A 16,142-nucleotide genomic window follows, 5' to 3' on the forward strand; every position below is an offset into this window, starting at 1 on the left:
CTGCTCTAGTTTTTCTTCCAGAGTTTTTGTTTTTGTTTTTTTAAAGCCCTGTGCTGGGTTCTATTACATACATTTCTTTTTTTTATTAGTTTCTGGTGTACAAAACAATGTACTAGTTAAGACATTTACACCCCTCACAAAGTGATAACCCCCACCCCCAATCTACTACCCTTCTGCTTCCAGAGTTTTTGTAAAGATCAAAGGACAAAAATTGTGTCATGGGGTCTTGAGGGAAACAATCAAACAAATAGTTCAAGGACTAAAAAAGCATAATTTATGAAATAGGTCAAGGATTGTTTTTAACTTATTTTTCTGATTCTCTCTTTCCTCCTTAGTTTGTACATGCATTTAGAGATAATCTAAGCAATGTCAGCAAGCTTGGTGGCATAGTTCAAGCTGTGAGGGTTCAATAAATAGGTCGGTAAACATTGCAAATCAACACAGCTTTTGATGAAATGTCAAGCAAGACAGAGCTTAGCTATATTCGGCTCAGCTTGAACTCATAAACCATTAACTGGCCTCTGTACTTCTAGGACAATCTGTCTGATGAATAAAACACAAATACAAAAAACAAAAAAAACTTTAGAAAGAGATTAGTAAAAGGCAAACTATAAGTAAGAAATGGCAACCACCTAGTTCAGAGCAAATGAAAGACAAGACTTACAAAAGTGGGTAGCTTTTCTTACAAACCAAGTTATGGGACAGCTTGAGATCTAAATATACTTTGAATTGGACTGTCTTTTTTCCTAATATATATTCATAATTTTCAAAAGGCTTATTTAATCTCAACCTTTTTAGCTCTGCCCTACCCCCAAAACTAGCCATCTTCCTTCCTAATGATAGAAAAACTTTTCAAAGAAATTTGAATTTTAATAACGTTACCATAATTTAGGAATTAATGTACTTTTAACATATAGTTGATAAAGACCTACAACACATCTTGGCTAATTTAAAATTTTTTGATATCTCATAATTTTTTTAAAAAGCAGATAACATGGTTAATCATGATATACTTCATTTACAAGCTGGCATTTAGCAATAAATATTTACTCTTTAAAATCATTCTAAAATATTTCAGATAATTAGGGAGCCTGATTCCTAATTTGTTTACAACCAGTGGCCCAGTTTGCTTCCCAATAAGTTATACATGTCTGATCATGTCTAAATTGCTATTCACAACCATCTTTACTATTTTTCTTTGATAAAAATTGCTTGAAACTATAATCATATAGGTGTTTCTGTTGTTAAGACAAAAATTCTTCACATTAGTTTTCTAACGCATTTATGGATTCAGTCTAGGTCCTTAGATATTGAAATATTATTGTTTATTGATTAAAGTCTGGGTCATTACATTTTTCAGTTTGTTCATACCAAAAATAATTTTAGATTTCTGAAGACAAAGTTCATAAAAGCCATAATCCAAAAACTAGAATTTGGTTTCTTTCTCATTTCACTGACTTGCAGTATCCTATAGGTCACTGATGTCAAACCCTTCCCTCCCTTCCTCACAACAAAAGCCCCAATTTAACTTTTAGAAAAACCGTATGGAACAGGAGTGATCCAAATTTATCCTAGAGGTTGCAAATTGACCAAAGGAGTCACCTTTGGGGAAGCCTGTTTCCGAATGCTTGTGGCATTTATCATTCTTCTGAATGGCTGTTGCATTTATCTGCAGCTTTTACTCACCAGATAAGACCTCAGACATTTCAAATTCTGCGGTGGCTTGCTACACCTTCATAGGAAAGCTTTTTGCTGATTTCCCTGTTGGTACTTTTCTCTTACACATTCTATGGGGTCTGATAAACCTGGAGGTAGAGTCATAGCCAAGCACAGATAAAGCAGGTACATAATCTCTGAACAGCCTCCCAAAAGCAGACAAACGTACAGTCTTTTTGCACCTGTCTCTTCTACTCCGGTTGCCGTGAAAAGTGAGGTGTTCTTCACAGATTCACAGGGAGCGTTTTGCAAACACTCCCCTCTCACAGCAATGGTTTCTTCCCTCACAGGCTCAATCTACCTGATTACGTTCCCTTCTAATCAGTAACCTCAGTTCCTCTAGTAATAACTGCTGCCTGCTTTATATGGGATTTCACTCAGACTGAAGCATAAGCCAGAGAGGAGAATTAGAGGAGCTGATTATTATGAGGACACCTGTATTTTTGTCTAGTCTTCATGTGAACTCCACAATGCACTGATTTATGCAAACCCACGTTATGAAAGACAAGCAGAAAGGAGGACGCATAAAAAAGAGACTGGACCTATAAAGTTGTGCACCTGTGTGATGTCAGGAGGAAAAAGAAGAAAAAAACCTCAAAAAAAAAAAAATGTCCAGTGCTGCTCAAAACATACTTGAACTTCCTATGAAAATATAAATAAGAGTGCTTGACATCCAAATATCTTTCTCCAGATATACCTTTAAAAATCAATCTGAAAATCTGAAACAATCTGAAACAAAATACAAGCCACAATGCAGCAATTCTTAAAGCAAATGGAGATTACTGAAGATTGAATCAAAAACCCATCTACGTAAACCCCAACTTTTTAAAATAAAAGGAATAATATAGATAACTTACTCGAGATTGCATGTGAAATGAAATCTTGAATCCTGCTTCTTGAAAGTACAGAACTTTGCCAGGCTTGTATAATGACTGTTTACTCAGAGAATAAGATTGAAGTGGATTTTCAGATTAAAAATAAAACTCTTAAGGACGTCAATCCCCATCTGATCAAAGCACATAAACTCATTTTTTTTTTCCAAGAGCTTCATTAATAATATAGCCAAGGAGAACTGCGGTTCTCCCTGTTTTCTTTAAAGAGTAAGTTGTTAGAAGTGAACAAAAGCATAAAATATTAAGTGCTACTGCCATTTATACTTTTAAATGCCAAGTACTGGACTTGTTTTATTTTACAATCAGCCACAATTTCCCAAGGCTCCCAAAGAAATGAAATGCCACTGTTTTCCTGACCATCAAATATTCTGCAATTATAAACATGTGCTGTGCTGGAAATACGTTAAACTGTGACTGTTTTACCCCCCTTGCTCCTTTTTCTACTCTCAATTTCCAGATGGGGAAATTTCATTTGGAGAAAACAGAAGGCGTTGGTGGGAGAAAGCTCATTAATCGTACAGTATCCCCTTGCCTACAAAGAGTACTGCATCCAAATTACAGAAGAACTAAAGAAACCTTGTAGAATGAGTATATAATTAGCAGTGCTGCTAACTGAATGGAAATGGAGGTTGCCTAACTTAATTAACTGTAATCATTACTCATTGTCGTCCTGCTTAGAAAGATTAGTTGAGGGTATTTCTTCTGCGGTATCCAATTAGACATTTCTACTTCCTTCTTAATGTGAAAACGATTGCACTACAAAGAAAGTATTGTCAGGCCCTCTCAATCAGATATAAACTTTACTGAACAAGTCAGTTCCATGTCTTAGTTCAGGGAGCAGAACATCAACAGTAGGAAAACAGAATAGCAACAGGGCAGGAGAGAAACTAAGAAAAAAAATAGATCATTACAGAAGTTAGTGGCTTGAAGAGAGAAAAAGGAACCTATATATGAGTTTCTATAAAGAAATGAACTCTTGGCCAAAGGGGAGGGAAATAACAGATTAAGATCGCAAAGAAAAAATTAAAGATAACACAGTATGAATAGGTGGCACTATATGATTAAGTTGTGCACAACCACGCAACACTACAGGGTGCCCAAGGTACATTCAAGGACAACATGGCTAAGGACTGCTTTCCTAGGGTTTAATCCTGTTAGAAGACGACACTTGCATCTAGGAAGCATTTTTTTTTTTTTTTTAATTAATGAAAATCACCTTGAATTCACAGCTCCAAAGAACCTTCACTAATACGAGAGGAATAGGACCACCTGTGATGGTAGTCACTGAGGGTGTTTTGCTTCACGTGCCCTCTGACTAACAGTGCGGAAAAAGTTCACAGCAACTCTGTCTGTAAAGAGGGACTTAATGTTTCCTGAGTGTCTTCACTGTCCTAGAAATGAAGGTAAGAATTTCCGGTATTGCAGTTCAAGCATCTCCACAACAAACCTGCAGTACTGACATGGTTATCATCAAGCTCATTTTACAGGCTAGGAGACCATAAACTCAGAGAGCTTTCCACAGTCACCTAGCTAATTAGAGATGGCTGTGAGCTACCGACCAATGACTGGGCCCCAACTGCCTCAGCTGGGGAATTGCAAGGTTCATAATACCAGCATGGGCCAGGGAGCTGTGTCCTACACAACTAGACTGAGAAACAATGGCTTGAACCGGAGTTGGAGGGGGGGGAGGGGCAGGGAGGGGAGGCGGAAGAAAGGTGGGAAAAAAGAAAAAAGAAATGGCTAAAAATCCAGCTCTGCCTGACTTCCTCGCTAAGCACGCTTCAAAAGTTAATGTGCATAAAATTCACCTGGGTAGCCTGGTAAACGCTGGATTCTGATTCATTAATTCTAGGTGAGACCCAAGATTCTGCATTTCCAACAAACTCCCAAGTGTTGCTGCTGCTGGTGGCGGTGGTCTTTGGAGCACACACTGGGTAGCAAGGCCTTAAGACTGTTGGTTCCCAAACTTTGCTGATATTAGAATCACGTGGGGGAGGTTGTGAACCTCCCAACATTCAAGCTGCGCTTAATACGAAGGAAATCAGAAGTGCCAGTTGTGAGTGTCCAGTGATTCTAATGTGCAGCCTAGTCTCAGAATCTGGGTCTACAGACCTGGTCTGCATCAGAATCAAGCCAAGAGTTACTACAGAACACACGAGATACCTAAGTTTCTTAAAGCAAGCACAGGGCTCGAGCCTTTGCATTTTTACGTAGGTTCCCTAGGTGATTCTAATATTCAAGTTTGAGAAACACTCCCTAGACTGTGCTCTTTCAAGTCAATCAGCTATGTGTTTTCACAAACATTTCCAGTTGGATGAGACATTTTTCAAGCTAAAAATTCCGGAGCCTCTCAGACAAGTACATCCCCACTCACAGACATTTTATTAAAAAACTCTTCTGTGATTATCACTGTCCTCATTATATACTCATGCAAATTTGGTTTTTTGCTTATTACAGTTAGGTGCACGTTAATTCTATTACTTTATCAGTACTTCAGTGGAAAACATATTCAAGTTATAGGATATTTGCTTTATGCCCTGGGTAGCTATATAATTAAAAGTAATCCATTTGGAAAAGGGTATGATAGTAAATTGAAATAAATACAAAAAAAATGATCCCCAAACTCAGTGACATATGTGTAGCACAATATATCACCCTGTGGTTAAAACCCACTTCACAAATGATCCTCAACTCCTCTTCAAGGGCTTGTGAAGATGAGGGTCATTTTGACTAGTGACACATTTTGACTTCAGGGGAGTTGTAGCATGAGTGCTGTCAGATTATATCTTGTTCAACGTTTTCATTGGCAGTGAAAGGAAAATGTGAGTATATTAGAAATGTAATTAGTGGAGTACAAATTTTACTTCCTTACAGCTTCTAAGAGCACATACCTACAAAAAATATCTTTTGGATACTTCCCTTAACATTATTTCAGAATGGCCAGCTAATTAGTTTCAATGAGGTCAGCCAGGGCCACTGCTTATGGCTCTGGGTATTGTGCCTTGCACAAAGATTAAGCAAAGGGGTATGATAAATAGGGGCCGAAATCCATACCCACACTCCACTCGCCCATCCTTGTAACCCTGGCATAAGGCAGAGTCAGACTGGAAAAAAGCATGCTTTTTGAAAAAATTGGTCCTCTTGGGGGTTGGGATGTTCCTTTGTTTAATTTTTCAGCGTACCATATAAGCTACTAGAAGCCCTGGGGACAGCATGGTATAATGGAAAATGTTTGTGGTTGCAGTTGGAAGGCATTAGGAACTAACTTAATAACCTAGGCAACTTATTAAAACTTTTGGCATCACTAGGCTTTCCATCTGTAAAATAATGTGGCAACACCCCATAGAGATTCAAAGCTCAGGCTCTAGAATCAAAGCATATCAACCAGTGCTTGGATTCCAATTTGGCTACATACTACCGTGTTTCCCCCAAAATAAGACCAGGTCTTATACCGTATTTCCCCGAAAATAAAACCGGGTCTCATATTAATTTTTGCTCCAAAAGACACAATAGGGCATATTTTCAGGGGATGTGTTATTTTTTTCATGTATAACAATCTACATTTATTCAAATACAGCCATGTCATCTTCTTCTGTAACATCGTCGTAATATACTAAATGTGTCCATCTGGCTGACAATCTTAACTGGGGCTTATTTTCAGGGTAGGTCTTATTTCCGGGGAAACATGGTAGCTGTGTAAACTTGACATGTCATTTAAGCTATGGTTTTCTCATCTGTAAAATGGGCATAATATTAATTTCAGTTTCCTAAGGGTGTTGTTCGGATCAACTATAAGGTGTTTAGCACAGTTCCTGATGTGGAGTTAGTGCGAAATAAATAGTAGCTGCTATTTATCAACAACAGTAATAAGATGATAATAACCCACATTTCCCAAGGCTTTGAAGGACATTAAATCAAATGATGCATACGATATAAACCTCCGAACTGAAAAACACTATACTGGTGTTGGAGATGGGTTTTCTTCCTTTCAGTAATGTATATTTTCTATATCCTGACTTTAAAGAAATAGGAATAGTAAGTAAGCAAGGAGTAGAGCTGCCAAAGATCTGACTAAATAATTGTTCTGAGAGGCCAGACTCCTACTGAGAGTCGGAGGCAAACTTAATGCCTATATATGATAGTAGGAACCTAAATATACATCACATCAGGGAACAATGTGGACTCTGAATTCACAGGTCTAAGATGAGAACTTCAATAACCTGGCGATGTGCTGAATCAATTGGAAGTAATCTCACTCAATCTTGGTCTCTGGAGTTATTATTCCCAATAATCACATTTTTTTAAACTACCACCATGAAAATCGTGTTCCTGAAGTTGCCTCCAAGTAGCAGTAAGCTATCCATCTCCTATTACAAAAAGCGAAATGAGACCAGCCTGTAAATACATTACCCAGTACAGTGCCTGGAAGTGCAAGCTGGGAGGCATTACTACTCAATGGAAGTCAATTTAAAAGAAGAGGTCACAATAAAGAAGATGTGGTACATATATACAATGGAATACTACTCGGCCGTAAGAAAAGACGAAATACTGCCATATGCGACAACATGGATGGATCTTGAGATTATCGTGCTAAGCAAAATAAACCAAACAGAAAAAAATCAAGAATCATGATTTCACTGATATGTGGGATATAAAACTGAAAGCAACAAACGAACAAGACAAACAAACAAGCAAAAACTCATAGACACAGACAAGAATTCAGTGGTTACCAGAGGGTAAAGGGGGAGAGGAGAGGAAGAACAGGGTAAAGGGGGTCAAATATATGATGATGGAAGGAGAACTGACTCTGGGTGTTAAGGACATGATGTAACATATAGATGATGTATTATAGAATTTTACACTTGGAACCTATATAATGTTACTAACCAATGTCACCCCAATAAATTTAATAAAAAAATGATTAAAAAATTAAAAATAAAATGAGAGGTTACAGAGCTTTCTCTACAAGAGTAAAGGGTCCCAGCCATAACTGTTCTGCAGTAACCTTGGAAAGGTATATTTTTATTCAAACTGTGCTATGATTTCAGCTTATCTCCTAGGGAGGAACTTTAGGTTCAGTCATTAAGTTCATGGAAAGCCAAGTCCTTTACAGCTCTTCAGGAAGCTTCTTTACAGTTTCTGTAATCCCATCACTGTGGAGAGAGTATGTGTCTATGTTTACTTATGATTTTGAGCACAATTCTTCATGGCCCATTTATTTTTCTTTAGTATTGTTCTTTCTCTTTGATTCCATGTCTTTCCCATGGAGTTCAAGCAAGTTTGAAAAAAAGAACAGAAAATGATACATTCAGGATCACAGGAGTATTTTCACTTTTAGAAGTTAAACAGGATGAAGATCTATGTGGTTGCTTGTTGGGCAGGGTCCATGTTAATTTTCATATCTGATGACCAAAAAGTCATTTTAGAATTGGAATTGCATTTAAGAATGTTTTCACAGAAATCTCACCAAATGGAATACCTCCGAGTGTTAAGTTCTGATAGAAACATTAACATTTAGAAGAACCTGAGGCAACCCGGGAACAATTATTTCACTCAGCCTCCTTCATCAAACAGAGCTCAGATCTACCCTCCTTTAACTTTAAGCTTTTCTCAGTGAACGGAGTAATGGAATCTTGAGGGATACCTTTAAATCCAGAAATAGAAGCAAAAACCTTCCCCACTGATAAGCAAAGGGATATTTCTGGCAAGAAAACCCATCAACTATAGGAGGTGTATATCTAACTCAATCAGCTTTCAATGAAAAGCTAGTCAGTAACCCCTGAAGGCAACACCAAGGTCTTAGAATAAAACAAAAAAAGACCACTGACTTACTACAGAAGATCCAATTTCAGAGAATGGTCTGCTTACCACTTGGCCCTGAGATCACTTGGAAATCTCCTAGAACATTCAAAGCTGCAGTACTTCCAAGTCCTGGGAAAAACTATTTGTTAAATCCCTTAATTTATATCTGAGACTGTTAGCCAACAGAACTGATTCTTCTACTTATAATCAGCATTTGGTTAATGGCATACCCATATATTACATCACCGATACAAGGACAATACAATATATGGGATTGAACCTCACAAAATCCTTAGAAATGATCAAATAAATCTAGTTAAGTAGGAATAGCTCTGGTCTTTACCATTCCTCATGGGTATAATGCTGTCATATAGATCTTCTTAAAATACGAGTTTCCTCACATCACCTACCCTGGTTATTATAACTATAAGTCTTGATTGGACAGTTTCCATCCATTGTCGAAATTTCATCACCTGCCATTCATTCCTCAACACACCAGTCTGGCATCTACTGAAACATACAGTTTTACACGGATCTCTCTCCATTAGATTAAAAGATATTTAGGAATAGAAAGACTGGCTTTACAGCCTTTTGTTCCCTAGGGCCTCCTAGCACTGTTCTTGGAACATAGTTATTGCACAGCAAATATTTACTGCATGTTTTATATTGATAGGCACACTACTGACATCCAATAGCTGCTTATTTAAATAAATATTGAAATCACTGAGAACGTGTATACCTGCTCAGAATTTTTTGTAAGATAAGCTGGATCACTTCTATTGTGAAAAATTGGAAGCAAACTAAATATCTATGAAACAGGAATTAAAATAATTCTGGTACATCCAACTGATAGATTTATAGGTGGCCAATAAGAAAATCATATTCTTAGAGAATATTTAAAGACATTGGCAAAACATATGGTATATTAAGGAAATTAAAGCAGCTTACAAAAGTGTATGTATAGTACTAAAAAGGCATTTCTTGGTGGTTTAAAAACACTGGGCTCTGAACCCAACTGCCTGGTTTAGAATCCTGGCTCCATTTTCTACTGTCACGATTATCTTGAATGAGTTATTGCAGCTTATTATTGCACTAGTTTCCTCATTTTTAAAATGGTATAATAATAGTACTTACGTCATAAAGTTGTTGGGAGGCATAAATGGGTAATATTTAACATATAAACTCAATTGAAACTGCCTGATGCATATAAAATACTCAATAAATGTTAGCTATCATTATATAGTTGTCATTAGGAATGTATGTAGCAAACAGTTAACACAGGTTATTCCTGAATCATAAAATTATGGGCAACTATTACTTTCATTGTGTTTTTCTGTATTCTACTTTGGACAGTGAGCATGCATTATTTTGTATTGTAAAACGAAATTCTGCCTCCTCTTAAAATATGCAAAATGTTTACTAGAGGTTATACAGGTAAGATGCACATAAGTAAGAGACCCACCCTTGGGGGCTAAAAACAAGAACTATTGGCAGCAGAGGCAGCATGCTGCCTGTGAAGTAGTAGACATGGTTCACCAACTATGCTGTATTTCATTAAGAATAAGAATTGTCAAGTTCCCACATATATATTAAACTTGTACCACTTACGGAAAACACATACCCCTGTAGAAATAACTTCACTATAATTGTTCACCTCAGCATTGATAGGAATTGACTATGGAGGGAGATTGCTTCCTTCTTCCTTAAAGTTCATAAGAAGTAAGGTTAATGCTATTTTTCAGTTCTCTCCCAAGACTATCAGAATAAATTGGGGCAGTAGAAAGAGAAATAAAACATACCTAGACAAAGTGAGCTAGGTTTTCCCACCACTTTAACTTACTGTGAGAACTATTAGTCTAATAGAATGAGTCACTAAGAAAACATCTTCAGAAGCATTTAAGTGTAAAACAAGTTTATTTTACTTTATGCTTTTTTAATGGTGGGGGAGGATGATAGGAGTGGAATAAGTAAAAGTGAGATTCCAGCACTAAGTTTTGCTGGCAAAAGACAAATTAGAAAGTGAAATGTGAGCTATAGAAAGTTTGAATTAACATAGTAGCATTGAAACTCAATTATTATTTTAACATTTTTGGTAAGTCTGCCCATAGCATCCAAGTAAGCCCAGGTGAAATAACTTTGTTCATAAATGTAATCATAGCATTTCTTCTTATTATTTAATGAGTTGCTTCTTTGTGCTAGATATATGTCTTCCAGGGCAAAAAGTGTGCCTGTACCTTTTAATATTTCTAGCAGTGCCTGTATATAGTAAGTGCTCAATAATAGCTTCATGGATAATATATATTCAGCAAATGAAGCAAAAAGAAATGACTTTCTTTTGCAATGAACTAAGAGAGACAGGACTGAAAAAGCACAGACATGAGGAAGAAGAGAAAATGAATGAAGGAACATAAGGTAATGATGTCAGATAGGACTTTTTATCAACATCAATGATTCTAATTTTTATGTAGTACTGTTGATGGATGCATTGCATTGCATTCACATAAAAGGTTTATTTCCAAAGCATAGACACCATGAAAATAGTCAAGATGGTCCTCAATACTTGACAGGTACTGTTCTAAATGAATTTCATTTATTAGCTCACTCCTCATAGCAACCCTATGAGGTGGGCGCTATTATTAACTTTTACAGATGAAGAAATTGAGAAAAAGAGGGTAACTGATCAGCCCGAGTATAGAAATAAGATGAAAAGGAGTTGGATTTCAAACCCAGAAGGTTAGGCTTTGAGTCTACCTTTTTAATCATTCTGTTCTTAAACATTTAAGCTCTATGGCCTCCATTTATACATGCATTTACCCAATATTTCTTTATTAAAGTCCCTTGAGCTAGATAGAATAAATATTACCATTACCTATTTGACAGGGAGAAACATGAGACAGAGGTGACTTGGCCTGATCACTCAGCTATTTATTGGCAGCCAAACCTTCATTTGGAATTCATTAATTGATGTTCTCACAGAAACAGCACTGTCCTACTGTGTTTCACCGAAAATAAGACCTAACCGGAAAATAAGCCCTAACATGATTTTTCAGGATGACATCCCCTGAACATAAGCCCTAATGCATCTTTTGGAGCAAATCTTAATATAAGACCCAGTCTCATTTTTGGGGAAACACAGTATCTCTAATTCCCAGTGTTTGTAGGCTACACAGCCGGAAGGAGATTGAAACACAATTTACGAGCTTAAATGATAGGGACACTGCTCATTACTTTTGTTACTACTTTCTGTATATAGCCGTTTTTATACTTTTCTCCCCCCAATCCTTAGTCAATTCTTTCTTCGTTTTATTATTATTTTTTAAGGAAAAAAATATGTATTTTTGGCCTTGGAGAAAAATAATCAACTTTCCTTTCTTTTCATCCTGGAATGTATTATTGTGATTTCAAGGTCGACTTTGTGAGCACCCCCTCCCTTTAAGAGCCCTTCTTCAGTATTTTTACTGGTACTCATAACATTTCCCCTTTTCTTGCTGGGTTCTGGCATTGGTATGTTGCTATTTCTTGTTCTTTAATGTTTCCCATATCTAACTGTTCTGTTTCTCACTTTGCTTTCTGCCACGTTCATCCCTCTGCTATTATTTGTTTCCCACTTAGGAGGCTGGCAACTAAATGGAGAGTATCATCCCTCATTGTGTTTCTCTCGCTTACTCATGAAACCACAAGCAGCCTCCTTCTTACATAAAATGTCTAGTCTGAGTTGGAAGATAAATAGCCATTAGAAAAGTATATACTTTGTATGAATAGGGACCTTTGGATTCCCAGCTTCTGCCTGGGCCTATCAGATTTAAGGGATAGTGGAACTGTTTGACTTTTGAAAGGGCACAACGAGAGCCTTATATATCACGTTTCTGCTCATAAGAGGTATTGCTCTGTCCTGAAAGCATCATGGATACATTCTTGAGTCAAAGATCAGTTCATTTTATTAACTAAGTCTTACGATGGTATCTTGAAATGTTGTTTAATTTCTATGAATTCTAAGAAGGTTTGTCCACCACGCATATTGCCAGTCTATGTGGTAAGTAGGTGATTTGCTTCTAACATTATACATGTTAGTTTCAATGTTTTAGATTGCTTTTGTGGGTAGTTTGAGCTTTTTGTCTCAGTCAGAGGTTGAAACAGGAGGAAGAGAGAGGCCTCTAGCATGCTTTTCAAGTTTTCCTGAATAGTGCAAAGATGTCCAGGAGGAAGAAATTGTTGCTATTTTAAATGGTATCTTTTAGGCACTAATTTGGACATTTTTAGTGGAAATAACCTAGGATTTATGCAGGTATTTGGATATATTCCTCATCTCAGATAATAACTATTATGGCCTTGGACAAATCACTCCATTTTCTGAGCTCCAGTTTTCTCATCTATAAAATAAGGGGGTTGGACTACATAGCTTTTAAGGTCCCATCTGCTTTTAGCAGTCTATGATTTATATCCATTTACTTACACAACACTGCCCCTGAAAAGCATACATTTATACAATTATAGATATGAAATCTCAGGACTCCTAGATTTTCCTGACACAACCACTGTACTGCACTGCTAATGGGCACTCTGAGCTAAGTAAGCTACCCTGCAAAAACTAATGGAAGTGACCCCAAAAGGTTTTCCAACAGGAATTAAGAAAATATGGCAAATAAAAACAAAGAAATGACAAAAACTAGCTGTGGCATACAGACTGAATAGCGCTACAAGTTCTGATTTGCTAGTTGTTCCTGATAGCAGTAATTGGAGCTATGTATCTACCTTCAGACACTGGTTTCTTTCCCCCTAGATAATAAGAATAGTAACTCTAAAATATACTGTAGTCACTAGGTGTTGTACACCTTTTAAGCAATATAAATCTTTCCAACAAATTTACAAAGTACTATCATTACTCATTTTAAAAATTAATAGGGGCACAAATGGCAGTGTTTCATCTTTTCCCTTGGCTGAGTAATATTCCATTGTATATATGTACCACATGGATCTTGAGATTATCACGCTATGTGAAATAAGTCTGACAGAAAAAGTAGAGAAACACATGACTTCACTCATCTGAGGGGCATAAAACTAAAAGCAACAAAGGAACAAGACAAACAAATAAATAAACAAAAATCCATAGACACAGACAATAGTTTAGTGGTTACCAAAGGGTAAGTGGGAAGAGGGTGGTAGATGAGGGTAAACGCGATCAAATATATGGTGATGGAAGGAGAACTGACTGGGTGGTGAACACATAATGCAATATACAGATGATGAATTATAGAATTGCACATTTGAAACCTATATAATATTACTAACCAATCACTCCAATAAATTTAAAACCATGAACAATTAAAAATATAAAAAGGGGCAGAAAGGGGCTAAGTAATTTGCCTAAGGTCACTGTTATTAAACAGCCGCATTAAGATTTGAAATCAGCAGTCAGCCTGTCTCCAGAATCCATGCTCCTAGAAACTATAATACCTCTTATAATATGGTTATGTTCATCTATTTTCTCATTTACCTATCTACTGTGAAATTAACAGCATGATTTCTTAGAAGACCTCCAATAGGTGTCCAAAGAAAGACCGAGGTTACATATAGCCCTAGGTTACAGAGCACAGCAAAGTTTAGTAGCCTAAAATTTGACTCAGTTCTTCTAAGTAGCATTCTCAGTGTGACCTCGCTACTGGTCAATCATTTTAAATAAGTGATTACACATTTCTTGACATTCTCTCCAAATATATACCTTGTTATGTGTGTGAACCGAAGGGGCTGACTTGTGCACTCAAAGTGCAAAATTAAGACTTCAAATAAAGAGCACAAATGGGGATTGGACGTATAGCATAACAGTTTAAAATTTTTAAATATCTGGTTTTCAGAAGTCATAAAGAGCGTCAAATAAATTAAAGAGGTTCAATTGATACACAGTATGATTGGAGAGCTGGAGTTGCGCAAACTTTACTAAGGAGACTTGATAGAAACCCACTAGTCAGAGTTTTCACAGGTTGAATGACACTGCATTCACTTTCTTTACAATCCCATCCAAGTAAAATGTTGTAGGTTCAACAAACTCCACATATACCTACTTCTTTTCTAGAGTAGTAAAACAAGCAAGCAGAGACTCCACTAAGGTAATTCAGTGAATACCACTTAAGCAGTGCACACAGCCCCAAAAGTGACTCACAACACAGGAAATTCATTTATTGCCATGAAAACACAACTTTTAATTATCCAGTACTAGTCACCTAAAAATCTCAGGCAGAGTATATAAATTTGCACAGCCATGCACACACATTTGCACTGCAAGAACCTAAACTTCTCACACTGAAATGCCTAAGTAATTCCTAAATATCACTTTCGCTAAGGTTAAATGTTATCAGAAAATACAAATTTAGGCCTTTAAATCCGTGAAAATGCCACCAGTCATTTTTTACTTCAAATAATCAGAATCGCAGTGACTGGAGCAGGGCAGCATGATCCAATGTCATCGAGCAGAGCACAGAGCTTTTGTGTGAAACAGACCAAAGGAAACATTTTTTAAAAAATTATTATTATATAACTGACTAATGCTTAGACACTTCCCCCGCCAACCATCATCTAAATAGTTCACAGCCTCCCCCAAAGAAATGAAAGTCCACTTTGCATTCCTTAATTTGCCATGTTTCAAAGATGAGGTTAATGGAATTAAGTTAACCATAAAGATTATTATAAATTGACTGCTGTAGCCTTAGATGTCTGGGGTAATTTAATGTATTTCAATAAATATGAGGTTGGGAAACATAAAAGGAAAATTTATGGTACTAATTTAAACAATATCTTTCCACATCTCTTGTGCATGCTACAACACAGCCCTTGATGTTTGTCAACTCACAAACATTGTTGAAAGGAAGAGATGGAGGCCCCAACTTTTCTAAAGAAATTGGAGTCAAATGCTCAATATAATATTGGGAACATCATGTGAAATGAAACAGTCATTTCCAAGTAATTCAGCTATGAAATATTCTAAAATATCAATAGAGGGAAAGTACATAAAAAGAAGTTAATCACAAAAAATGTAACCTAATAGTGGTTATTTTTATTATCTTCATAAACATCAAGATTAGGTTTACAAACCAAAACAAATGTGTGTGTTTTTTAATGCTGGTTTACTGAGTATTTTAATAGGGATAGGTGTTTTATTTTTCTTCATACTTTTACATAGATTAACTAGCATACAATATAAATTTAATTTTTTTTAATTTAATTTTTTAAATTAGAATTACTGTTTTATCATTAACATTATAGTTTTATAAAGAGAAAGGTAGTGATGGTGATGATTGCTATATTATTATCATATTGGATATTACAGAAACTGTGCTAAATACTTTTCTTCTGGCATGTTATGAAGTAATTATTATTATAATAATTTTATGTACAAGGAAATTGAGTCGTGGGAAGGTTAAATAACTAGTTTAAGGTCACACTGCTAGAAAGTGAAAGTTGAAATTTAGATTATGCCAAACCTTACTATTCTAAGCTTATTCTTGTGACTGCAGCATTATAGTATCTTCCTACAGCTAAACAATATAACACAAAGCCCCAAAACTAGAAGTCCTTTTATTCCTGTTAAGAGTAGAGGGCTGATGATAACCTTGGCAAGAAAACTATTGTCAAAGTCCTTATTGTTGATGGTTTTAATAAAAGAGAAGATGTCTTTGACATTTTTCTTTTATGTAGTATCTCATATTTAGTCTATATCTATGATCTATATATAGTCTC

At 36.2% G+C, this 16,142-nt stretch overlaps 1 protein-coding gene across 8 annotated transcripts in view; it reads right to left on the bottom strand.

Moving 5' to 3' along the window:
- The window catches only part of DMD (dystrophin), a 2,122,179-nt gene that overhangs the window by 1,917,591 nt on the left and 188,446 nt on the right, over positions 1 to 16,142 (bottom strand). The window contains exon 1 of one of the 8 annotated variants that reach the window (XM_074323907.2): positions 1,687 to 1,770. The exons of the other annotated variants lie outside the window; for them this stretch is intronic. Within the exon in view, the coding sequence (XP_074180008.2) occupies positions 1,687 to 1,705 (19 nt within the window). The 5' untranslated portion in view covers positions 1,706 to 1,770. Of the gene's footprint in view, positions 1 to 1,686; positions 1,771 to 16,142 lie in introns of those variants that run through there. 8 annotated transcript variants of the gene reach the window in all.

The sequence above is a fragment of the Rhinolophus sinicus genome, chromosome 18 (assembly GCF_057876585.1).
Source record: "Rhinolophus sinicus isolate RSI-liver-muscle chromosome 18, RSI-T2T, whole genome shotgun sequence".
In the NCBI taxonomy this organism is placed as follows: domain Eukaryota; kingdom Metazoa; phylum Chordata; class Mammalia; order Chiroptera; family Rhinolophidae; genus Rhinolophus; species Rhinolophus sinicus.